Source organism: Pleurodeles waltl, chromosome 12, assembly GCF_031143425.1.
Source record: "Pleurodeles waltl isolate 20211129_DDA chromosome 12, aPleWal1.hap1.20221129, whole genome shotgun sequence".
In the NCBI taxonomy this organism is placed as follows: Eukaryota; Metazoa; Chordata; class Amphibia; order Caudata; family Salamandridae; genus Pleurodeles; species Pleurodeles waltl.
The window spans coordinates 219,452,096-219,479,228 of NC_090451.1; the positions used below are offsets into that span (position 1 = coordinate 219,452,096).

The 27,133-nt window shown below is 46.1% G+C and overlaps 1 protein-coding gene across 2 annotated transcripts in view; it reads left to right on the forward strand.

The window, feature by feature from the left end:
• The window catches only part of LOC138266903 (B-cadherin-like), a 147,373-nt gene that overhangs the window by 111,221 nt on the left and 9,019 nt on the right, over positions 1-27,133 (forward strand). For both annotated transcript variants that reach the window (XM_069215634.1, XM_069215635.1), the window contains exons 11-15: positions 488-633; positions 10,479-10,703; positions 11,702-11,920; positions 16,841-16,971; positions 17,420-17,563. In XM_069215634.1, coding sequence (XP_069071735.1) covers positions 488-633; positions 10,479-10,703; positions 11,702-11,920; positions 16,841-16,971; positions 17,420-17,563 — 865 coding nt within the window. The remainder of the gene's footprint in view (positions 1-487; positions 634-10,478; positions 10,704-11,701; positions 11,921-16,840; positions 16,972-17,419; positions 17,564-27,133) is intronic.

Here is a 27,133-nt window from a genome sequence, read left to right on the forward strand (position 1 = left end):
GACGACCCTAATCCTTTCCTTTTGTACACCTCATCTTCAGCATTTAAGATCTGTTTAGAATTGTTTGAGAATTATTGATACTTATGTACAATTCACAATGGCACCAGAACAAACATTCAACAAGTATATCCCACCTGATTCAGTGGCAATATGAAACCTAATTTTACCATAAGTTTTAGAAAGATCATAGAAATTGGTCCTTCCTTGGCAGGCAGGCAAAAGGTAGGTGATTTGCGTTTCTTATGGGTTACTTGCTACTTGGCCTGAATGTGGATAGTGTTGTTGCACCTCGACAGCACTCATTTAAAGCTGTCTGGCTCACTTTAAGGGGGTGTGGCATTGGTTTAGTTGAGCTGGAAAAACATCTAGGCCACTGCAGGGGAACGGGCTTTTTCTAACAAGTTGTAGTGGAGAGATGTTTTCTATCCAGGCTTTTGATTTGCTTTGGCATAAATCCTTTCAATGCCTATCCTGTTTGTTTCTACAGGTACAGCATAGACAGCGACCCTGCAGGATGGCTTACCATTAAACCAGACAGTGGTATCATAACTGGAAATGGCAACTTGGACCGGGAGGCAAAGACATTTTTGATAAATGATGTTTACAAAGCCTTAATCTTGGCGACAGACAATGGTAAGCACACCATCCACTATTGGTTATGGTAAAAAGAGGCAATGTTTTGTTACATGTGGGAGGTGTCTTGTGGTGTTCGATCCTTATTGTAGCGGACTTGGTACCCAGATGACTGCACCTTAACAGCAATTTACTTGAACACATAATTGTGACTATTGCACGTCTATGGATGTCCCTCAAAGGAATCTTAGTCCTGATTCCCCCATACACCTCTGCCGCAGCCATATAACGTGGATAGGTTACTGGTCAATGCAAGGGGGAAGTAACCTAGACTTCCACGGTAATTAAATGGCTAAAGTAATTCTATGCGTACAACCAACGAAATGTCAATATACATTTATTGCATTATATTTTTCTTGGCACGTTATTCCATTATACATATATTTCATTGAACATGTTATTCTGAACGTAAAGTTTGCATTCGTCTGAATAGGTGCTCCTAGTAAAAACAGTGAAGGTGATGCAAAAGTGCAGGTAAGTGAAGGTGATATATACAGTATGTACAAAGGTGGCCCTAAGAAAATTATGAACTTCTAGTGGTTCCTTCAGTCCAGGAAGCCCTAAAGTCTCATAAGGCTTCTTTATGTTTATATATTCCACTCTCATAGGTATGTTGACGTTTTGACCCCGTTGTAAAGAATCATCAAATGGGGGTCATCATCAGGACAGTAAAATTCAGCCGGTAGCACCTATGGGTAGTATAAATATCTAGATTACTAACGGTCCAGTGATTCTGAGTATGAAACATCTTCCTGGTAGGAAAATGGCATTATTGTGGTGATCTGTTTATGTGCTAGTTGTATAGAATGTATCCACTGGATAATTGTTGACCACAGATGTCGGGTACTTCCCATTACCTGTAAGTGTTTATGGATCACTCTGTGATTACATTCTATACAACTAGCACATAAACAGATCACCACAATAATGCCATTTTCCTACCAGGAAGATGTCCCTGACCACCAGATTGCCTTGCCACACTGGAGTTTAGGTGAGTGTTGACCCCCCACATTTAATTAACTCATACTCAGAATCACCAGACCGTTAGTAATCTAGCTATTTATACTACCCATAGGTGCTACCGGCTGAATTTTATTGTCCTGATGATGACCCCCATTTGATTCTTCTTTACAACGGGGTCGAAAGGTCGACATACCTATGAGAGTGGAATATATAAACATAAAGAAGCCTTATGAGACTTCAGTGCTTCCTAGACTGAAGGAGACACTAGAAGTTCATAATTTTCTTAAAGCCACCTTTGTACATACTGTATATATCACCTTCACTTACCTGCACTTTTGCATCACCTTCACTGTTTTTACTAGGGGCACCTATTCAGACGAATGCAAACTTTACATTCAGAATAACATGTTTAATGAAATATACGTTTAATGTCTGTCATTCACAGGTTAGTCCGGTCTCTCTGCACCTTTCCTGTCCCACAGGTTAGTTTAACCTTGTTACCTGTACCATTCACACCTTGGACCCTTGTCGCTGGCTACTATTTACAACTTAGGCTAGGACTTTGAGAGCTATCTTTCAGATCTTAGTCTGACCCCTGGGCTCCCGAACCGTTCACACCTTGATCCTAGTATTTTAGCACCAGTACCATGTATAATTCCGCCATAGCTACTTGACGCCTATAAGCTTTACGCCCTGTCATGGTCAGTGTGTATGTGTCCTATTCAATCCTATCCCGTGGGCTCTATGCACCCGATTAATGGCACTGTGCCCTTAAACCTTTAGTCCCATCTAGGCAGTTGTCTTTCACAACTTAGTTCTGATCGCTGGGTGTAGATATTCTTTGTATCCAGCCACCTGCACCAATTGATTCTTAGCTCTGGACAATGGGTAGTTGTGCCAGTCACGTTCTCCTCTAGGTACCCATAGCCTGCTCTCTACACGGCTGTAACTTCACACCCTAGTCATGGTTTTGGGGCATCTGTAGCCCAGCCCCCTCCCCCATCTTAATCTGGTTTAGAGATACTATTGCATCTACCTTACACAACCTTGCCAAAGTGTGCCCTGCTACCAGTGCTTAATTTGTGCCAGTGTTTGGCGGTGTTAAGCAAAGGGGCCTAATTCTTAACACTGGCACTTTTTTATGACGGTCCAACACATGGTGGCATTGTCTGCCTATGTTCAGCAGAGCACATCAGTTTAGCAATGTAATATGCACAAAAATAGTAATATTAGTGCATCCACAGACACTTGGTGCTGGCATTTTGCACCTCTTGCACGAGCATTGGATGGTGCAAGCTGCAGGCACATCCTTATCAATACCAGGTCAATATAAATTAAACACTGCTCTCCACCCTTCAGCAACTGATTTACTCAGTGACTGCATGTGCAAGTAAATAGTGCAAAACAACAGACCTGTCTTTTTCCAAGCTGTTGACAGCCAGTAAAGGATTACAGTAGCACTCTTGTGTTAACCATTGTTGGCAAACCGCTCCACTCTCGCACCATGAATCCTGCTTCTGAACTCCAAGTGCGACTGAAGCAAAGGTGCTTAGGGGCTGTGCTCGGCATCCTCTTACTTCTTATTCTCCTATGTACTCAGTCCAACACACATGCACCGCAGGCTGCAGCGACTCACCCTTGCTGATGGAATTGCACAAAAATATAGTGTGACTGGAGATTTTTTTTTAGCTGCGCAACTTAAGGTTACTTCATTTATAGACATTGGAACAATAAAGGTAGGTGGTATTGGTCATAGGTAGGCTGATGGCAGTGTAGCTGCAGATACACATGCTGTGCATATCCCGCCATCTAGTGTTGGGCTCGGAGTGTTACAAGTTGTTTTTTCTTCGAAGAAGTCTTTTCGAGTCACGAGATCGAGGGACTCCTCCCCTTTCGGCTCCATTGCGCATGGGCGTCGACTCCATCTTAGATTGTTTTCTTTCCGCCATCGGGTTCGGACGTGTTCCTCTTTGCTCCGTGTTTCGGTTCGGAAAGTTAGTTAAATCTCGGAAAATTCAACGGTATTGTTTGCGTTCGGTATCGGGTTAGTTAACACAGATCAACACCGAATTTTGAAAAGCTCCGGTGGCCCTTCGGGGTTTCGATTCCCCGGCGGGGCCTGGTCGGCCCGACCACGTGCGTCTTTAAGGCTAATGGAACGTACCCCATTCCGCTTCTGCCCCGAATGCCACAACAAGTATCCTTACACAGATCAGCATTTGGTCTGTAATTTGTGTGTGTCTCCCGAACACAGAGGATACCTGCGAGGCCTGTCGAGCGTTTCGGTCGAGGAAAACGCTGAGGGACCGGAGAGCAAGAAGACTTCAGATGGCGTCTGCGCCGTCAGGGCACCAAGACTTGGAGGAAGAAGAAACCTTCTCCATTGCTGACTCTGACGAGGCCGAAACCGAACAGATGCCGAAAACCGTGAGTAAAACAGCCCTGGCCAAAACTCATGGAAAAAGCATGAAAGCCCAGGGGACGCCACCGCCTACAGGCCATGGCTTAACCCGAAAATTAGGTGATCGTCCATCAGCACCGAAAAAGGGCACACATGTGTCGAAGTCATCCGACTCCGGTCGAGATACCGGCACAGAACAGACTCGGCACCGAGACACTGGTTCAGAGCAATCTCGACATCGAGATACCGGCACCAAGATAAGTCGCCACCGAGATATCGGAACACTGAAACCCCAAAAAGTGGCTTCGGAGCCGAAAAAGACGGTTGAAAAGGTTTCGATACCGAAACATCCGGCTTCGGAGCCGAAAACAAGTTCCTGCACTGAGGAACAAGGCCTGTCCTCACAAATGCAAGGACACAAATTCGGACAAGAGCTAGAAGCAGGGGAGCCAGATTACACACAGAGAAGGCTCCACATTCAAAAGGAGACAGGGAAAATAAGAACTCTCCCTCCTATCAGAATGAAAAGGAAACTTGCTTTCCAAGATAAACATAAACAACCACAGGCCAAGGTGGCAAAACAAGTAACTCCGCCACCATCACCACAACGCTCACCACAACCAATGGCTACTCCACCTATGATGCAGTCTCCAACGCACAGAGGGATGAGCCAAGATGACCCAGATGCATGGGATCTTTATGATGCGCCTGTATCAGACAATAGTCCCGACTGTTATCCAGCAAGACCATCACCACCTGAAGACAGTACTGCTTACACACAGGTGGTGTCCAGAGCAGCTGCTTTTCACAATGTCACCCTGCATGCTGAACCGATTGAAGATGACTTTTTGTTTAATACTCTGTCGTCAACACATAGTCAGTACCAGGGTCTTCCCATGTTACCAGGAATGTTGAAACATGCAAAGCAAGTATTTCAAGAGCCTGTGAAAGGCAGGGCCGTCACTCCTAGGGTGGAGAAAAAGTACAAGCCTCCCCCAACAGGCCCTATGTACCTCACGCAGCAATTGACACCTCACTCAGTGGTAGTAGGCGCAGCTCGCAAAAGGGCGAATTCACACACCTCTGGAGATGCACCACCACCCGACAAGGAAAGTCGCAAGTTTGACGCAGCAGGGAAAAGAGTTGCAGCACAAGCAGCCAATCAATGGCGCATTGCCAATTCACAGGCCTTGCTATTGAGATATGATAGAGGGAAAAGAGTTGCAGCACAAGCAGCCAATCAATGGCGCATTGCCAATTCACAGGCCTTGCTATCGAGATATGATAGAGCTCATTGGGACGAAATGCAACACTTCATAGAACATCTACCCAAAGAGTTCCAAAAGTGTGCACAAGTAGTGGTAGAAGAGGGCCAAAGTATCTCTAATAACCAGATACGATCGGCAATGGATGCAGCAGACACAGCTGCAAGAACTGTAAATACAGCGGTCACTATACGGAGACACGCATGGCTACGCACCTTAGGATTCAAGCCCGAAATTCAACAGGCGGTGCTTAATATGCCTTTTAACGGACAGCAGTTGTTTGGGCCGGAAGTGGACACTGCTATCGAGAAGATAAAAAAGGACACAGATACGGCCAACGCCATGGGCGCGCTCTACTCCCCACAGAGCAGAGGAACATTTCGGAAAACACAATTTAGAGGGGGGTTTCGGGGCCAAACCACAGAACCCTCAACCTCACAAACCAGACCCACAATCCAGAGCCAGTATCCGAGAGGAGGTTTTCGGGGACAATACAGAGGTGGACAGTTCCCTAAAACTAGAGGAAAGTTCCAAAGTCCAAAGACCCCTCAAAATAAACAGTGACTTCAGTGTCACAAATCCCCAACACATAACACCAGTGGGGGGGGAGACGAACAGATTTTTACCAAAACTGGGAGGAAATAACAACAGACACGTGGGTCCTAGCCATTATCCAACATGGTTATTGCATAGAATTCCTACAATTTCCACCAAATGTGCCTCCAAGAACACACAACATGTGCAAACAACACATGGATCTATTACAGCTAGAGGTACAAGCGTTGTTGCAAAAAGATGCAATAGAACTAGTACCCAATCATCAGAAAGGAACGGGTGTTTACTCCCTGTACTTTCTCATACCCAAAAAGGACAAAACTCTAAGACCCATCTTAGATCTCAGAACACTAAATCTTTACATCAAATCAGATCACTTTCACATGGTGACACTTCAAGACGTAATCCCCTTGCTCAAACAACAAGACTACATGACGACATTAGACCTCAAGGATGCGTATTTCAATATACCCATACATCCTTCCCACAGAAAATACTTAAGGTTTGTAATCCAAGAGGTACATTACCAATTCAAAGTGTTGCCATTCGGGATAACAACAGCGCCAAGAGTCTTTACAAAATGCCTTGCTGTAGTGGCAGCCCATATCAGAAGACAGCACATACATGTATTCCCGTATCTGGACGATTGGTTAATCAAAACCAATACGCAAGAACGGTGTTCTCAACACACAAAATACGTCATAGAAACCCTTCACAAACTAGGGTTCTCACTGAACTACCAAAAATCACACTTACAGCCGTGTCCTTGGGAGCAACAATCAACACAAAAAAAGGGATTGCCACTCCAAGTCCACAAAGGGTACAAGCATTCCAAAACTTAATACAGGCCATGCACCCAAACCAAAGGTTCCAGGTAAAATTAGTGATGAAACTACTAGGCATGATGTCCTCATGCATAGCCATTGTCCCAAACGCAAGATTACACATGCGGCCCTTACAACACTGCCTAGCAACACAATTGTCACAAGCACAGGGTCAACTTCAGGATCTAGTGTTGATAGACCGCCAAACATACACCTCGCTTCAATGGTGGAATACTATAAATTTAAACCAAGGGCGGCCTTTCCAAGAACCAGTGCCTCAATACGTGATCACAACAGATGCTTCCATGGTAGGGTGGGGAGCACACCTCAACCAACACAGCATCCAGGGACAATGGGACACTCAACAGAAACAACTTCATATAAATCAGTTAGAACTACTAGCAGTGTTTCTAGCGTTGAAAGCATTTCAACCACTAATAGCCCACAAACACATTCTTGTCAAAACAGACAACAATGTATTATCTGAAAAAACAGGGAGGGACACTCTACACAATTGTGTCTCTTAGCACAAAAGATTTGGCATTGGGCGATTCACACCCACTATACGGAGTGCCTAATAGCACAATACATACCAGGAATTCAAAACCAGTTAGCAGACTATCTCAGTCGGGATCACCAACAGATCCACGAATGGGAAATTCATCCCCAGATACTACAAACTTACTTCCAAAGATGGGGAACACCGCAAATAGACCTATTTGCAACAAAAGAAAACGCAAAATGCCAAAACTTTGCATCCAGGTACCCACAGCTTCACTCCCAAGGCAATGCGTTATGGATGAGTTGGTCAGGGATATGTGCATAAGCTTTTCCCCCTCTCCCACTCCTTCTGTATCTGGTAAACAAATTGAGTCAAAACAAACTCAAACTAATACTAATAGCACCAACTTGGGCACGACAACCTTGGTACACAACACTACTAGACCTGTCAGTAGTGCCTCATATCAAACTGCCAAACAGACCAGATCTGTTAACTCAACACAAACAACAGATTAGACACCCGAATCCAGCATCGCTCAATCTAGCAATTTGGCTCCTGAAATCATAGAATTCGGACATCTAGACCTTACACAAGAATGCATGGAGGTCATCAAACAGGCTAGAAAACCTACTACAAGACATTGCTACGCAAATAAGTGGAAAAGATTTGTCTATTACTGCCATAATAATCAAATCCAACCATTACACGCATCTGCAAAAAACATTATAAGCTACCTACTACACTTACAAAAGTCAAAGTTAGCTTTTTCATCCATTAAAATACATCTCACAGCAATTTCGGCTTATCTGCAAATTACACATTCTACTTCACTATTCAGAATCCCAGTCATAAAAGCATTTATGGAGGGTCTGAAAAGGATTATTCCACCAAGAACACCACCAGTTCCTTCATGGAAACTCAATATCGTATTAACACGACTCATGGGTCCACCATTTGAACCCATGCACTCTTGTGAGATACAGTACTTAACATGGAAAGTAGCCTTCCTAATAGCTATCACATCTCTCAGAAGAGTAAGTGAAATACAAGCCTTTACCATACAAGAACACTTTATACAAATACACAAACAAAGTAGTTCTAATCACAAATCGAAAATTCTTGCCAAAAGTCATATCACCGTTCCACTTAAATCAAACAGTGGAACTCCCAGTGTTCTTCCCAGAACCAGATTCTGTAGCTGAGAGAGCATTACATACATTAGACATTAAAAGAGCACTAATGTACTACATTGATAGAATCAAACAAATTCGCAAAACAAAACAATTGTTTGTAGCTTTCCAAAAACCTCATACAGGGAATCCAATATCCAAACAAGGCATTGCCAGATGGATAGTTAAATGCATTCAAACCTGTTATATAAAAGCAAAAAGAGAACTGCCTATTACACCAAAGGCACACTCCACTAGAAAGAAAGGTGCTACCATGGCCTTTCTAGGAAACATACCAATGACAGAAATCTGTAAGGCGGCCACCTGGTCTACATCTCATACATTTACTAAACATTACTGCGTGGATGTGTTAACAACACAACAAGCCACAGTAGGACAAGCAGTATTAAGAACATTATTTCAAACAACTTCAACTCCTACAGGCTAAACCACCGCTTTTGGGGAGATAACTGCTTACTAGTCTATGCACAGCATGTGTATCTGCAGCTACACATGCCACCGAACGGAAAATGTCACTTACCCAGTGTACATCTGTTCGTGGCATGAGACGCTGCAGATTCACATGCGCCCTCCCGCCTTCCCGGGAGCCTGGAGCCGTTATTAGTTGAATGACCATTGTAAATTTGTAAATAAATATTATTTTAATACACATTATGTACATACATACCTACTCCATTGCATGGGCACATCTAGTATATTCACAACTCCTACCTCACCCTCTGCGGGGAAAACAATCTAAGATGGAGTCGACGCCCATGCGCAATGGAGCCGAAAGGGAGGAGTCCCTTGGTCTCGTGACTCGAAAAGACTTCTTTGACGAAAAACAACTTTTAACACTCTGAGCCCAACACTAGATGGCAGGATAATGCACAGCATGTGAATCTGCAGCGTCTCATGCCACGAACAGATGTACACTGGGTAAGTGACATTTTCCATATATATATGTGTGTGTTTATCATGCCAAGATGTTGAGTTTCATCTGTAATCTATTGCTATGTCTCTGTAGAATCCTTTAACTTTCACTCGTAGACTAAACTCTGCCAATAAGTACTTATGTCATGCGTAATTAATGGTTAATCACTTGCTCTGTACTTTACCGTGTAAAATGCTATATTAAATACACATTTTCTTTCCACCCCTGTTGTACGTCGTTGGTGACGTGAAAATTGACCTATGAAGAGCTCTTGCTGAGGTTTCTGCAGCTTACCCCTTCAGTGAATTTCAACCAGAGTTTGTGATCAGGGGGGCAATAAATCGTGTGGCAGGGGATCAATGAAGAGTGCGAGCCCCTGTTCTCTGCCGCCCTAGGCAAATATCTGTGGTTGCCTAATTGCAGAGCGGGTTGTGACAGAAGGGCATCGCTACCCTTCACACCATCATCCTGCTCTCGGGGCACTTGAACCCCTTTGACCTTCCTCTGCAGCTGTGTCCTTCACGCCCCACTCACTGCTTTTGCCTGCTCACCTGCCTCCTTACACTTCAGTCCTGCTTTCTGGGCACCCGTATGCCTAATTCCTTAGCTTTGCTTTCTGGGCGCTTGTTTCATTCAGGCATTTCTGGTTTCTTAACGCCGGTCTCCTTCGCGCATTAATCCTGGTCTTGGGGCAGCGGGGACCTTTATCGTTCAGCCCGCTGATGTGGTCGTCCTCCATGTCTTGGTTCTAGTTTGTGGGTGACAATACCACCCATATCGTATTTGCCACTGGCCACGCGCCCTGCATGCGTACTTTCTGGTTTCTGGGTACCCGTGGTATTTGCATGTGGGGGATGCCTGCCACATTGAGCACGTCACTGGGTTGGTGATGCTGTTTAAAGCCCGTGCAGCCGTGGAATGGAAGGCGATGACGCAGCACGTGGTAGCCAGAGGCTGCTGGGTGCTTGTGCACCACAGAGCACTTCATCTGGGGCTCGTGCAGGTTTCCAAAGATACTATTAGTCAACAGACCTGGCTGTCCCTGGTAAAGCTGCGCCTGCCTTGCCAGAGGTTGAACCGTGATCTATAGGTTAAGGTTACAAATGCTGTCTCGGGCACATTTGATCCGTGGCGCTCATGAGGGCGGTGCTTTCAGCTGCGATGGCTTTCATTTACATGTGTGCATGGTGCATGGTTTGGAGACACTCATGTTCCACCTCCTCCTCTCTTAGGTACTCCACCAAGGTCGGGGACCGGCACTCTGCTCCTCAAAGTCCTCGACGTCAATGACAACGCCCCGGAACCCGTCCCGCGAATCTTCCAAATTTGCATTCAGAATCCCCTGCCCCAAAATTTGAAGATTGTGGACCTCGACCTGGAACCGCACACGTTCCCGTACACGGTGGAGCTCAGTCCCGAGTCCATGGAGAACTGGACAGCAGAAGTGAATGACAAGGGTGAGTGGCTGTCCTGCATCTTGTCATTTTTTTGAGGGGGGGGGGGGATAATTTATGACAAATATTGAGGCTTTCTAAAGATGCCTTGAATATGCATGAATATCTACACACGCCATAGATTTCCCTTTAAACTCGTGTCTACAAACCTATCCCTGCAGATTGTTACCTAGCAGAAAAGCGCATACAGACTTTTTAAACAATCTGTTGCTACTTTTTTTTTTACCACCAGTGAGAGAATATTTTTCCTGAGGAAAACCAGTGTAAAGCACGTCCATGTGTTCTCTTCTGCTGCCTTCCCTCCCACACCCTGCAAAAATGCTGTTTTTCACAGGCACAGTCCTACATGTGTTCCCTTAATAGGAAACTGGCAGCAGTTCGTGGGTTTCTTTGCATTTTGCCTGCATTGCACGCACTATTTCCATGCCCCATGTAGCACCTCTTTTACAGACTGTACCTCTGTGCTCAGTGCTGTGGACAGCCCATTAAACTAGGGGATTGTCTGCCCAGCAGTGCCCCATTCCACCTGTAAGAGGAAATGCGGCCTCTGATTCTGTGAATTCACATCCAGGCAGGAAACCTCACCGCACTTCTCATTTCAGTTTTTGACATTGGCCCAACATCGAAAGGCAAACCGGAGCCACAAAAGTAGTTTGTTCACTACTATACATAGCTACCCGTCCAGGATCATTAAAGGGCAGGCAGGGTCCATTCCCGCTCCCCTCCCACCTTTGTTCTGTAGGAATCTGGAGTAAGTTTTGACAGAGTAAATGTTGCTGGAAGGAATCTTCCCTAGCCTTGTCCTTTTTCTGCTGCGTGTCAAGAGTTCATTCAGTTTCTTTATTGGTCAGCCGAGCTCACCTTCTCTCGCTTGGAAATCCCAAAGTGTACTATGGAGAATCGTGTTAGCTGCATAAAGTTGTGACTTTTTTTTGTAGAACTTTCGCCTTAGAACTGTGTGCCTCCTCGTGGTTGATCATCTGTCTTTGTCTGGTCCCTAGTTCTCGCGATCAAGCCCTTGAGGCAGCTGGAGCAGCGGACGTACACGATTGCGGTGACGCTGCACGACCGCGAGGGGGTGTTCAAGCTGACGACCATCGAGGCCACGGCCTGCAACTGCGACGGGGACAGCATGGACTGCGAACATAAAGCCTTCATTGCCGGAGGAATGGGGGTGCCCGCCATCCTTGGAATACTGGGTGCCATCTTGGCACTGCTCAGTAAGTACTCCTCGCAGTTACCATGCTCAGAATTCGTTGTGATCTCAGTTGGACCAACTAGACAACCCAAAACCTATCGAGATTATCATACATGTCGCGTATCTGTTCTCGCACTTTTCTCCAACACCCGCATGCAGCTGCAACTACACAGTGCGGTTACAAGAATGATACAAACATGTCCCACGCACGCCACCGTACCCTCTTTTCTGTCTATCCACACAGGAGAATCTAATGCTTCGAGTCCTTGCTCTCACTCATTTTGGCTTCAAATTTAGGCATCATAGCAGCAAAACATGAGAGTGCACTGGAGGCATGCACTACCCTATAGACCACGTGACCGAGGCAGCTTCCTTCCCTAGCACAGTAATGGGGCAGTGTGCTATCCATCTGCAAATATGACTCGGGCCCTCGCCAGTAGTACGAAGCGCTATCTATGTGAAACTATGAGGCAATATACAGAATGCGGTGTGCGTGAATATTATTTGCATAGGGCACGAGGGGGTTGAATGCTTTCCACCGAGTCACAGCATTCCCGTATAGTGCTTTGCAGTGAATCAGGGCGTGCCAGTGAGATCTGGGGAGGCCTCAGAATGTTCTGCAGGAGTCTATGAATGCTGGAAGACATTTCTGCGCTACAGCCGGGCCTGCTGGCAGAGAGGTCTGCACAGTCGCACATGCTGGGAGAATGTTCCTCATTACTTCCATCACAGCCTTCCTGTGTTCAGAACAAAGCGTTTGGTTTGTTGGCTTTAGACTTTTTTCTTTGGGTTCTCATACAGGGCCAACCACTTAAGGCTAAGCCCAGGATATTTATTGGATAGCGGCATCTTTTCATTTCGGATGCAGTATGTCTTTCCTTGCCATGCTGAAACTTAAACTTTTTAAACCGAATCCCACGGAATGCAGGTGTTCAGCTCAGACTTGAAGAAATGGTGCTGTGTTCATGCTCCTCGCGGGTGTCCAAGTCCCACCTGCATGTACGCCTTTGCAGGGCTGGTACAGATATGTGAGCCCTACTACATTAACATCGATATATATGAGATGAAAAATAAATTCAGGTTTTAAACCCCTCCATCCTCAACTTTAACTGGAAATGTTTTTTGACTCTGCAGCTCCGCCAGTAAACCTGCTCAAAACCTGCAATTTTTCTTCCCTCTTTAGAAACAACTGTTAGTACGTAGCACCACAATAAAGTGAGCTGTGGTAGATAACAAGTGATGTTGTAAAATGTATTGTTGCATGCTGTTTGTGTGAGCTGCTTTTTGTTGCAGTCAAAAAACTTGTTTTCAAGGGAGAGCTTTTCAGAACACCTTTAATGATGTAGAGACTGTAGTTGTGGTTTTCTTAAACTCCTTCCTCTTAGTGCCTTGCAGCACGTGACATTCGGCACAGGACGCTACACTAACTTAACTCTTTTCTGGATTCCTTTTGGAGATTGACCGTACCGTACAAACACCGCGTGAATTCACATTTTAAGGAGAGTACTTTAAAACACCTTAAGCGCGGCTAGTTGAGGTCGAGGGGAAACTCTGTGCCAGTGCTTGCCAGTGCCCCCCCCTCTCGGGCATCTATAGGTCGGAGACACTAAACAAGGCCTTTCTTGGAAGGAGGCGAGGTTTGTTCTGAAAGGAGCTGGGAGAAAACGTTTTTGCACAAAAGAACCATTGGTGAGCAATGGAAATCTCTGAAAGACGATACCCACTAACAACCACCAAAAACGTTTTAAGTTTGTGGAAGCATCTCGAGTGCATCTGAAGTCCTCATACATTGTATGAGGCTCTTACCCTTGGGAGTTGACTGAGACTAGCAGATGAGGTCATGTGCCATCCAAGGTAGGGCACCGAGCACCAAATCCAGGGCCAGACCTGCTGCAGTTATGGGGCCATGTAGGGAACCCGGAGAGAATGCTGCTGGCTGGGTGTTCTAACCCGGCACGCCCTCTCAACACATTAATGCAGATACTGCAGTGAATTCTTGAACTACCTGAGCCCCGAATATGGTGGCTAGCTAGCAGATTTGATCCAAAGTGATGCTGAGAAAACCGAACTACAGCAGGATGACTGTACCTTGAAAGGCTTAATTGCCACTTACTATTGATATTAGGTTTGTTAAGGAGGAAGCTGGACGTGCCTACAAGGAAAAATAAACTACAAAACCAGGAAGATTTATTTTTCATCGCAGATCCCCTCTGCCAGAAAGATTTTTCAGTTATCTCTTCGTCCTCCAGTTCAGATCTGGAAACCTGAAAAAAGTATTTCGAGTGAAAAAAAAAAATGCTGGGAGCGACTGGCCTCCCTGCAAGGGCTATAATTAAAAAAAAAAAAAATACCTCATGGTATTGACCAAATGTTTATTCCACTTGAGGCCAAAATGGGAGATCTTTTCCAAGTGAGTGGCAAAGACATGAAAGACGTTTAGCATTTTGAAGGAAAACATTGTAAGAGTTTACATCTATGATTCTATTTTCGGGAAAGTGACAATTACTTTTGAACACTATCTCAACCATAGCAAACGTCAATGGAGTTCAGGATAGAAACTTCTGAAATCAAAATGAGCGGCTTGTGTGAGTGTCCTTGAGGCACAGCCTAGACTAGATATGTTTGATCACCTTTGTTAGTACCGTCACAAAGGGCATCTACATGAAGGTTTTATTTATCACTCGAAAACTATGGGGAAAAGTAACAAGACGTAAATATTCATAAAGTGGGAGTTTCTTTTGAATTGCCAGTAGCTACATGTTCTGCTACACAATAATTGGGTGCATGGTTGGGGGTGGGGGCAGATACTGCCATTTATGCTGGTGGCTTCCACCTGCTTCGTTTAAGCTCTTAGAAAGGCGTATTTTTAGGTCGAGCACGCAAGCGCTTTGACCTGCTGTAAGTCTTGTGGGCTTTTAAGCACGCCCACCACACACACATCACTTTTACCCGTTCGTGGGCTTTCCTTTCAAAAATCCTTTATCGTTGGTAAATGCTTTCCGTTTGCCCCTCCTTGGGGAGGTTTTGTTACCGCCTCGCAGACTGCCCCTGTTACATGGATAATTGCACGATTGCCGATACGTTGGACTGCAAGCGAGCTTCTTTTTGTGTGTCTCCTTCGCGCTCATGGCAGCCATGGTGCTTTGAATCGGCTCGCTTATGTCAGCCTTTTTACTTTTCATTTTCAATTTATGTATCAAGAAAAGTCCAGTTAGGAATTTACAACGCCAATAGCTCTAACTGGAGCAAATGCGAGACCGATTGCATTTCAAATGCTTGTTTGCTTAAAGCCTTAATTTTTAAGAGGTTTGTTCTCCCTTTGTTGCACTGTGTTGTGGGGTGGAGAACCTGAGGACTTTAATCGCTGAACAAGGTGATCTCTTGCTTTTGTGTTGCCAAGTTCACGTTCGACCTCCCTAAAACTGCATTGCCAGTTGTGTACTTGGATTCGGCTATCTAAAAGCCCAAGACTGGGCCTTATCAGCCTTTGCTACAGCATACCTCTATCCCTCCCGATGTCCTCTGTTCACTCACCCAACTCTCACCCCTACTCGTATGGACCTCCCATGATCTCGATCCCTCTCTCTGCACTTACTGTAATGTCCCTATTGACGTACATTATCCGAATATTAACAACTTTCTGTCGTTTCCCCAGTTCCTGATTGATTCTACCTCAAAATATACTAAGTACCATTGATCTTGTAAACTTTTCAGCAATTTTTCTTTAAATGCTCAAAAATACGTTAATAGAAGATACTTAAAGAACATCCATCATTTCTTTCCATGGGTAGTGAGACAATTTTCGAGCTCCAAAAAACAGATGATGCCTGACAGAAGTCATGAAAATTATAACAAAATGACCAGTGCTTCAGTTCCAATCCAGTCTTACTCCTTGTCCTCAAAATCCTATATTAATGTACAAGATAGGGCTGGCCGCCTTGCATCAGGGGCAGTTCTTACTTTGTCGTGGTAGTTGTAGGTGGTGGGCGTGAGCCCGGGATGTGTGTTTCCATCATGAGACGGCGAAGGCAGAAAAAGGAAAAAAGAGCAGGGAGAACAGTGACAAAGGGAGAAATTGTTTTTCGATGTGTGCTCGTCTGCTCTTTTGAATGCAAGATGAATAAGGGGAAGACCTGTTCTGTTGTTTCTGAACTTACTCTGAACGTTTTTGTAAACAACCGATCTGATTACAGATGGTAACATACTCTGCTCCAAATGGCATAGAAGACCTGTGTCACCAAGTTCGCTTGCCATGCAATGAATTTGTAGATGCATTTCCAGGAATCATTATGATTAGCTGCCCATGTAAAATAAACCTGTCTTTTTTATTTTTTTGTATTCTTATTTTGCGGTTTCCTGTTTGATGTATTTCCTTAATAAAGTTGTTTGACTAGAAAAAGGAGGACCAGGCCCATGCCAGAGTTTCAGGATCATCACTGGCTGTAAAGTATTCCTAGTTGGAGTCCTGTAAATGTACTATATGGGAAGATCCTGAAAATCTGTCATGAACCTATCCCTTATTGGAGACACCCTTTTTGGGAGTAGGCTCAAACAAAATATTTCAGCGATGTCTTCATGGCCTTCTAGATAAACGGACAGATCGTATGAGAGGAAAGAAACTCACTGCAGAACTTTTTGCTGTTACTTCCCTCTGCCAGTGGGAAAAAGACGTAACGGTGATTCCACAGCTGGTTCTTGAAATATTTATTGTTAAAATTTGAATCTGTTTTTAGAGTTATGCAGTGGGTTTACTGATGTTTCCTACTTTGCAGTGTTGCCGCTGTGCGGGACTCTAATGGTGGATGATATAGATAGATAGATAGATAGATAGATAGATAGATAGATAGATAGATAGATAGATAGATAGATACATGGTGGGCAAATGCTATTTCTTATGAAGTCCAACGCGGAGAATCTCACTCTGTTCTGTTGTCTTGTCCAGTCCTGCTGCTGCTTCTCCTGTTGTTTGTTCGGAAGAAGAAGGTGGTGAAAGAGCCTTTGTTGCCCCCGGAGGATGACACGCGGGATAATGTTTATTACTACGACGAAGAAGGCGGTGGAGAAGAAGACCAGGTAGGAGGTGACACCTTGTTGTAGTGTGATGAGGCACATCTGGGTGGGACAGTGTGTGTTCAAAGGGCCCTGCCCCGGCATGTTTACACGTGGCAGCCGCTTGACTCCAGCTTCCATTTGAGTGAATGGAGATACATCTGCTGTAGGGCGGTGCCTGGGTCTTCGAAGGGCATATAGAGTTATATCCAGTGCAGATACAGTGTCATCGTGCCAGAGACTTGTGTGCTTGTTCCTGAGCCTAACAGGGATAAGACAAGATTACGTGCTAGCCCCACTATTCATGTTCCTGGCAAGTCAAAATTTAAATTCTTGTGGTGTATAAAAATCGCATAGGAAAACATTATATCAAAATATTATGGGTCCTGAAGCCATTGCTATTTGTACAATAGTATTTGACAAACAACCCTTTTTGCTGAGTTTACATTTTGTTTGCATATAATCCCTGCAGGACTATGATCTGAGCCAGTTGCACAGAGGATTGGATGCCCGCCCTGATGTTATGCGTAATGATGTTGCACCAACTCTTGCAGCTGCTCCCCAATACCGTCCTCGCCCAGCTAATCCTGATGAAATTGGAAACTTCATTGATGAGGTGAGTGGAGAAGGCGACAGAATTATATTCTAGTTCTTTTTGGCTTACAATTTTTAAGATGTGCCACACATGGGGATTCATAACATGGAAATTAAATGTGCTGTTTGGAATCTAGCACCCTGATTCCAGTAATCAGGCACTTTGGTTGTTAAAGGTAAGAAGCGTATGAAGCCTTCGTTGCAAAAGGTCACAATTGCATTATACTGTATATCAGTGCAGTGGTATGTTAAGCAAAGCCCAGTCCTGAAGCAAAATATTAGAAACCGTTCCCGAATTGTAATTAATATTATTTTCTATCGAATAGTCGTTAATAGTGTCCAGATGTGCATTTTATGATCCCTTCTCGTAACTCATAATGTAAACCATGAGTACTCTCAAACATTTTCCCAGGGGCCAAAAAGTTTGGTCTGTGATGTGCCCGGGGGCCGCAGTGATGCCAGGTGGGGTGGCTGGAGGGATTGGTGGCAAGATAGATGTAGGAGAAGCGAAGGATATAAAGTAGAGGCTGAAATAAACAATGGGAAACCAGAAAACCTAGAATTAATCTCGGCTTACCCACTTTTCTAAATTCTGTGATCCTAGGTAATTGTTTAATATCACTTCCCCTCTTTTTTCGGCATTATCACATATAAGAGGACCTCGAAATACATGATTTCATGGTGTGCGCTGCACAAAAGCTGCTTCTATGTTTTATTTAATAAACTATACTGTTCATGTATGATAGGAACCCAGGTCACGCATAAAATGCACATACCAAGTGACTTGCCTCTTTAATTTACTATTGGTGCTCTTCTCAGGGTATGGGGAATAATGAAAATGTCACTTACCCAGTGTACATCTGTTCGTGGCATCAGTCGCAGTAGATTCGCATGTTCTGCAATAGCTCGCCATCTGGTGTTGGGCCGGAGTGTTACAAGTTGTTTTTCTTCGAAGAAGTCTTTCGAGTCACGGGACCGAGTGACTCCTCCTTTTGTCTCCATTGCGCATGGGCGTCGACTCCATCTTCGATTGTTTTTCCCCGCAGAGGGTGAGGTAGGAGTTGAATTGTAGTAATAGTGCCCATGCAATGGAGTGACTAAGTATGCACCTATTTAAGGTTGAGATGATACATATATAAATAATTGAAGGTAACTTCCAAACTGCTACAGGCTCCCGGGGAGGCGGGTGGGCACATGCGAATCTACTGCGACTGATGCCACGAACAGATGTACACTGGGTAAGTGACATTTTCAGTTCGATGGCATCTGTCGCTGTAGATACGCATGTTCTGCATAGACTAGTAAGCAGTTATTTCCCCAAAAGCGGTGGATCAGCCTGTAGGAGTGGAAGTAGTCTGAAATAATGTCCTTAATACGGCTTGACCTACTGTGGCTTGTTGTGCGGATAACACGTCTACACAGTAGTGCTTGGTGAATGTGTGAGGCGTAGACCATGTGGCTGCCTTACATATTTCTTGCATTGGGATGTTTCCTAGAAAGGCCATGGTAGCACCTTTCTTTCTGGTTGAGTGTGCCCTTGGTGTAATGGGCAGCTGTCGTTTAGCTTTAAGGTAGCAGATTTGGATGCATTTAACTATCCATCTGGCTATACCTTGTTTTGAAATTGGGTTTCCTGCATGAGGTTTTTGAAATGCAATAAAGAGTTGTTTAGTCTTTCTGATGTTTTTTGTTCTGTCAATGTAATACATCAATGCTCTTTTGACATCTAATGTATGTAGTGCCCTTTCAGCTACGGTATCTGGCTGTGGAAAGAACACTGGAAGTTCCACTGTTTGATTTAGATGGAACGGTGAAATAACCTTTGGCAAAAATTTAGGATTGGTCCTTAGGACGACTTTATTTTTGTGTAGTTGTATAAAAGGTTCCTGTATTGTAAACGCCTGAATCTCGCTTACTCTTCTTAGGGAAGTAATGGCGATGAGAAATGCCACCTTCCAGGTTAGGAACTGTATGTCGCAGGAGTGCATGGGTTCAAAAGGTGGACCCATAAGTCTAGTTAGGACAACATTTAGGTTCCATGAAGGAACAGGTAGTGTTCTTGGTGGTATAATTCTCCTAAGGCCCTCCATGAATGCTTTAATGACTGGTATCTTATATAGGGAAGTTGAATAGGTGTTCTGCAGGTATGCAGATATTGCTGCAAGGTGAATTTTAATGGAAGAGAAAGCTAGGTTAGATTTTTGTAAGTGAAGCAAGTAACCCACTACATGTTCTGGAGTTGTGTGTAATGGTTGTATTTGATTAATATGGCAGTAGCAAACAAACCTCTTCCATTTACTTGCATAGCAGTGCCTGGTGGATGGCCTTCTGGCTTGTTTTATGACTTCCATACATTCTTGGGTAAGTTGTAAGTGCCCGAATTCTAGGATTTCAGGAGCCAGATTGCTAGATTCAGCGATGCTGGATCTGGGTGTTTGATCTTTTGGTTGTGCTGTGTCAACAGATCTGGCCTGTTGGGCAATTTGATGCAGGGTACCACTGATAGGTCTAGCAGCGTTGTGTACCAGGGTTGCCTTGCCCAAGTTGGTGCTATCAATATGAGTTTGAGTTTGCTTTGACTGAGTTTGTTTACCAGGTAAGGAAGGAGAGGGAGAGGAGGAAAAGCGTAAGCAAATATCCCTGACCAGTTCATCCATAGGGCATTGCCTTGGGATTGTTTGTGTGGGTATCTGGATGCGAAGTTTTGGCATTTTGCGTTCTCCCTTGTCGCAAACAAGTCTATCTGAGGTGTTCCCCAGAGTTTGAAATAAGTATTCAGAATTTGGGGGTGAATTTCCCATTCGTGGACCTGTTGGTGATCTCGAGAGAGATTGTCTGCGAGTTGATTTTGGATCCCTGGTATAAACTGTGCAATTAGGCGAATTTGGTTGTGAATTGCCCAATGCCAAATTTTTTGTGCTAGCAGGCTTAACTGCGTGGAGTGCGTCCCCCCCTGCTTGTTTAGATAATACATTGTTGTCATGTTGTCTGTTTTGACGAGAATGTATTTGTGAACTATTATTGGTTGGAAAGCTTTTAGTGCTTGAAAAACTGCTAGAAGTTCTAGGTGATTGATATGCAGTTTTGTTTGATGTACGTTCCATTGTCCTTGTATGCTGTGTTGATCGAGGTGTGCTCCCCACCCTGTCATGGAAGCATCTGTTGTTATTACGTATTGTGGCACTGGGTCTTGGAAAGGCCGCCCCTTGTTTAAATTTATGTTGTTCCACCACAGAAGCGAGAGGTAAGTTTGGCGGTCTATTAACACCAGATCTAGAAGGTGACCCTGTGCTTGAGACCACTGTGATGCTAGGCATTGTTGTAAGGGCCTCATGTGCAGTCTTGCGTTTGGGACAATGGCTATGCATGATGACATCATGCCTAGGAGTTGTAATACCATCTTTGCCTGTATCTTTTGTGTTGGATACATGCGTTGTATGATGGTGTTGAAATTTAGAATTCTTTGTGGACTTGGAGTGGCTACTCCCTTTGATGTGTCTATTATGGCTCCTAGGTATTGTTGTACCTTGCGCGGCAGAATGTTGGATTTTGTAAAGTTGACGGTGAACCCGAGTTTGAAGAGGGTTTGTATGATCTGATTTGTGTGATTTGAGCACTGTATGAACGAATGGGCCTTGATTAGCCAGTCGTCCAAATATGGGAACACATGTATTTGCTGCCTTCTTATGTGTGCAGCGACTACCGCTAGACATTTGGTAAAGACTCTTGGTGCGGTTGTTAATCCGAAAGGCAGTACCTTGAATTGGTAATGTATTCCTTTGAATACAAACCTTAGGTATTTCCTGTGCGATGGGTGTATTGGTATATGGAAATAAGCATCCTTGAGGTCTAAAGTTGCCATGTAGTCGTGTAGTTTTAGCAATGGCAATACTTCTTGTAGTGTGACCATGTGGAAGTGGTCTGATTTGATGAAAGTGTTGACTACTCTGAGGTCTAGGATTGGTCTCAGTGTTTTGTCCTTCTTTGGTATCAGAAAGTACAGTGAGTAAACTCCTGTGTTTATTTGTGTGTTTGTCACTAATTCGATTGCATTCTTTTGCAATAGTGCCTGCACTTCTATCTCCAGGAGATTGGAATGGTGTGTTGTTAAATTTTGTGCTTTTGGTGGTATGTTTGGAGGGAATTGTAGAAATTCTATGCAATAACCATGTTGGATAATTGCTAGAACCCAAGTGTCTGTAGTGATTTCCTCCCATGCTTTGTAATAATGACCTATTCTTCCCCCCACTGGTGTTGTGTGGAGGGGGTGAGTGACCTGTGAGTCACTGTTTAGTAGTAGGGGCTTTGGGGCTTTGAAATCTTCCTCTATTTCTAGGGAATTGCCCTCCTCTATATTGTCCCCGAAAACCTCCTCTATACTGTCCCTGGTAACTGGACGTTGTGGCTTGTGAGGTGCTGGCTTGTGTGCTTTGACCCCGAAACCCCCCTCGAAAGGGCGTTTTACGGAATGTGCTGTAATTCCCTCTGCTCTGCGGGGAGTAGAGTGCGCCCATGGCTTTGGCAGTGTCCGTATCTTTTTTGAGTTTCTCAATCGCTGTGTCCACTTCTGGACCGAACAGTTCTTTTTCATTAAAAGGCATATTGAGAACTGCTTGTTGAATCTCTGGTTTAAATCCAGACGTTCGGAGCCATGCATGCCTTCTGATAGTTACAGATGTATTAATTGTCCGTGCAGCTGTATCTGCAGCGTCCATGGAGGAGCGTATCTGGTTGTTGGAGATGGTCTGTCCCTCCTCAACCACTTGTTTTGCCCTATTTTGTAAGTCCTTGGGCAGATGTTCAATGAGATGTTGCATCTCGTCCCAGTGGGCTCTGTCATAGCGCGCAAGTAGTGCCTGGGAGTTCGCGATGCGCCACTGGTTTGCAGCTTGTGCTCCGACTCTTTTACCAGCTGCATCGAACTTGCGGCTTTCTTTATCTGGGGGTGGTGCATCTCCAGATGTGTGAGAGTTGGCCCTTTTCCTAGCTGCTCCTACAACGACAGAGTCTGGTGGCAGCTGTGTAGTGATGAAAGCCGGGTCTGTAGGAGGCGCCTTATACTTTTTTTCCACCCTTGGTGTGATTGCCCTACTTTTGACTGGCTCCTTAAAGATGTCTTTTGCGTGCCGGAGCATACCAGGGAGCATAGGCAGGCTTTGGTATGAGCTGTGGGTGGAGGAGAGTGTGTTGAATAAGAAATCATCCTCGACCTGTTCTGAGTGGAGGCTTACGTTGTGAAATTGTGCTGCTCTAGCCACCACTTGAGAATACGCGGTGCTGTCTTCTGGTGGAGATGGCTTTGTAGGGTATGCCTCCGGACTGTTATCTGACACTGGGGCGTCGTATAGGTCCCATGCGTCCTGATCTTGGTCACCCTGGCTCATGGTGGTGTGAGCTGGGGAGTGTGATGGAGTTTGTGCTGGTGAGACGTTAATCACGGGCGGAGGAGAGGGTGGTGGGGTAACTCTTTTCACCACTTTTGGTTGTGGTGTCTGTTCCGTCTGGAACTCCAACCTTCTCTTTCTCGTAATGGGGGGAAGGGTGCTTATTTTTCCTGTCCCCTGCTGTATGAAGATACGCTTTTGCGTATGGTCCACATCAGTTGCTTGTAGCTCTTCCTCAAACCTATGCTTCTGCATTTGTGAGGTTAGCGAGTGCTCTTCTGTATAAGAGCCTGAAGCTGGGTCGCTTGCAGTTTGTTTCGGCATCGAAACCCTGTCTGCGTGTTTTTTCGGCTCCGAGGTGACTTTTTTCTTTTTCGGGTCCGAAACCTCTCGGCGTCGATCTGTTTCGGTGCCGCTGTCTCGGCGTCGAGCCGTGTCCACACCGGCATCTCGGTGTCGAGGCTTGTCTCCAGCACTTTCTCGGTCCCGAGAAGGCTGCGTGCCGGTGTCTCGACCGGAGTCGGACGATCTCGGCACTGTTTGGGCCTTTTTCGGTGCCGACGGTCGGTCACCGAATTTATGGGTCGAGCCATGGCCTGGTGGCAGTGGCGTCCCCTGGGCCTTGTAAATGTTCTTCTGAGTGGATTTTGACGTCTTACTCACGGTTTGTGTATCGTCGAATCCTTCGGAGTCTGAGTCTTGGATCGAGAAGGTACCTTCCTCTTCCTGTTCCTCGAACTCCCGTTGGGCTGTCGGTGCGGACGCCATCTGAAGTCTTCTGGCTCGACGGTCTCGGAGTGTTTTTCGGGACCGGAACGCACGACAGGCCTCGCAGGTGTCTTCGCTGTGCTCAGGTGACAGGCACAGGTTGCAGACCAAGTGTTGGTCTGTGTAGGGGTATTTATTGTGGCATTTGGGGCACAAACGGAACGGGGTCCGTTCCATCGGCGTTCTTCAGCACGCGGTCGGGCCGACCAGGCCCCGACGGAGGATCGAAAAACTACCCCGAAGGGCACCGGAGCTCTTCGATCTTCGATGCGGTGTGGAATCTAAGTACGCCGATCCCGAACGCAACAATACCGACGAAAATCTTCCGAAATTAGCTAATTTTCCGTTCCGAAACTCGGAGCGACAGGAACACGTCCGAACCCGATGGCGGAAAAAAAACAATCGAAGATGGAGTCGACGCCCATGCGCAATGGAGACAAAAGGAGGAGTCACTCGGTCCCGTGACTCGAAAGACTTCTTCGAAGAAAAACAACTTGTAACACTCCGGCCCAACACCAGATGGCGAGCTATTGCAGAACATGCGTATCTACAGCGACAGATGCCATCGAACTTAATGTTTCCAAATTTGTTTCCAAATTTATGTTTGAAAACTATCACTTTTAAATGAATACATCTCAATGCACTGCTAAAATAAATTGTACTAAGGTGAAAAGGTTCTGCATGTTAACTAAATACAATTTTTTAATTTTGAAGAGACTCTTAGTTTTACACTTATGCTGCAAGATGTCTTTAAAAATGAAGGGGTTTTAAAGTTAGGTGAAGGAGTCCCTGGTTATTTCCTTTCTTTAACACCAATTAAGTTTCAATCAATCAGTCAATCAATCATGGTATTTATAGAGCGCGCTACTCACCCGTGAGGGTCTCAAGGCGCTGGGGGGGTGGGGTTACTGCTGCTCGAAGAGCCAGGTCTTGAGATGCTTCCGGAAGGCGAGGTGATCTTGGGTAGTCCTGAGGTGGTTAGGGAGGGAATTCCACGTCTTGGCTGCCAGGTAGGAGAAGGATTTTCCTCCAGCGTTGGTTCGGCGGATGTGAGGGACGGTGGCAAGGGGCGAGGCAGGTAGAGCGAAGATGACGGGTAGGCGTGTAGAAGGTGAGGCGACTGTTGAGGTATTCAGGGCCCTTGTTGTGTAGGGCTTTGTGTGCGTGGGTGAGGAGCCTGAAGGTGATCCTTTTGTTGACGGGTAGCCAGTGCAGGTGCTTCAGGTGGGTGGAGATGTGGCTGTGGCGGGGAACATTGAGGATGAGGCATGCAGAGGCGTTTTGTATGCGCTGAAGACGTTTCTGAAGTTTTGCGGTGGTTCCTGCATATAGGGTGTTTCCGTAGTCCAGGCGACTTGTGACGAGGGCGTGGGTTACAGTTTTTCTGGTGTCGGCGGGGATCCAGCGGAATATCTTACGGAGCATGCGAAGTGTGTGGAAGCAAGAGGACGAGACAGCGTTGACTTGCTTGGTCATGGTGAGAAGGGGATCCAGGATGAATCCGAGGTTGCGTGGTCTGAAGGGGTTGGTGCGGTGCCCAGAGCCGTGGGCCACCAGGAGTCGTCCCAGGCGGACGGGGAGTTTCCGAGGATGAGGACTTCCGTCTTGTCTGAGTTCAGTTTCAGGCTGCTGAGCTTCATCCATTCTGCAACGTCTTTCATTCCATCCTGCAGGTTGGCTTTGGCGGTGGCTGGGTCTTTAGTGAGGGAGAGTATCAGCTGGGTGTCGTCTGCGTAGGAGAGGATGTTGATGTTGTGTTTGTGAGTGATGTCGGCAAGGGGGCTTATGTAGACATTGAAGAGAGTAGGGCTGAGCGAGGAGCCTTGTGGGACGCCGCAGATGATCTTGCTGGGTTCTGAGTGGAAGGGCGGGAGGTAGACTCTTTGGGATTGGTCCGAGAGAAAAGAGATGATCTAGTCCAGGGCCTGTCCTTGGATGCCGGTGGAGCGGAGGCGGGTTATTAGGGTGCGGTGGCAGACGGTGTCGAAGGCAGCTGAGAGGTCGAGGAGGATGAGGGCGGTTGTTTTTCCGTTGTCTAGTAGTGTTCGGATGTCGTCGGTAACTGCGAAGAGGGCGGTTTCTGTGCTGTGGTTGGCCCTAAAGCCGGACTGGGAGGGGTCGAGCAGGTTGTTGTCTTCGAGGAAGTTGGTTAGTTGCTTGTTCACGGCCTTCTCGATGACCTTGGCCGGGAAGGGGAGGAGTGAGATGGGACGGAAGTTCTTCAGGTCGTTGGGGTCCGCCGTAGGTTTCCAGCTCTCGGGGAAGGTGGCAGATGCAAACGAGCTGTTGATGATGCTCTGGAGATAGGGGGCGATGCTGGCGTCGGCTTTGTTGAAGATGTAATGTGGGCACAGGTCCGAGGGGGCGCCGGAGTGAATGGTGTTCATGGTTGTTCGAGTCTCTTCGGCGCTGATGGGTGTCCAGGTGTTGAGGGTGATGGTTGGGGCTACGAGTTCCGTGGTGGTCGGTGGGATCTGTGGTCCGAAGCTGTCGTGCAGGTCGGTGATCTTTCGATGGAAGAAGGTAGCAAGGGAGTTGCAGAGTTCTTGAGAGGGGGTGATGGAGTTGGAGCTGGCGTTGGGATTGGAGAGCTCTTTGACGATGTTGAAGAGTTCTTTGCTGTTGTGAGTGTTCTTGTCCTGTCTTTCTTTAAAGGATGCTCTTTTGGTGGGGCGAATCAGCTGGTGGTGTTCGCGGGTGGCGGTTTTGAGGGCTGACATATTTTCTGCAGTGTGTTCTTTGTGCCAGGTTTTTTCGAGGGTACGGCAGGTTTTCTTTGAGGGCGTCTGTGAACCAAGGAGGTTTCCTGATGTTGGTCTGTCTTGGGCTGCGTCTGGGGGGGGGCGAGGTTGTCGGCGCAGTTGGTGATCCATTGTGTGAGTTTGAGGGCTGCATTGTTGGCGTCGGAGGTGATGGCAGGTCGGTTATGGTTGAGAGTAGAGAGTAGCTGTTCTGTGGAGATTTTGTTCCAGGGTCTGCGGGGATAGGTTGTGTGCGAAGGTGTTGGGTCTTGCGTCTGAAGGTGAAGTGGACACATCTGTGGTCGGTCCAGTGAATCTCTGAGGAGTGGCTGAAGGATACATGGTTGCTGGCGGAGAAGATGGGGTCGAGCGTGTGTACGGCGATGTGGGTGGGGGTGTTCACCAGTTGCTTGAGTCAGAGGTTGTCGAGGTTGTTGAGTAGGGTGGTGGTGTTGGGGTCGTTGTTCTTCTCCAGGTGGAAGTTCAGGTCTCTGAGGAGGATGTAGTCAGGTGAGGCTAGGGCGTGCGGGGAGATGAAATCTGTGATGGATTGGCTGAATGGGGCGCGTTGGCTGGGGGGCCTGTAGACGAGGGTTCCTCTGAGGGTGGTCCTGGGGTCGGTGTGGATCTGGAAGTGCATATGTTCTGCGGCAAGGGGGGTGTCTTCGGTGGAGGTAGTGACGTTGATGGAGCTCTAGG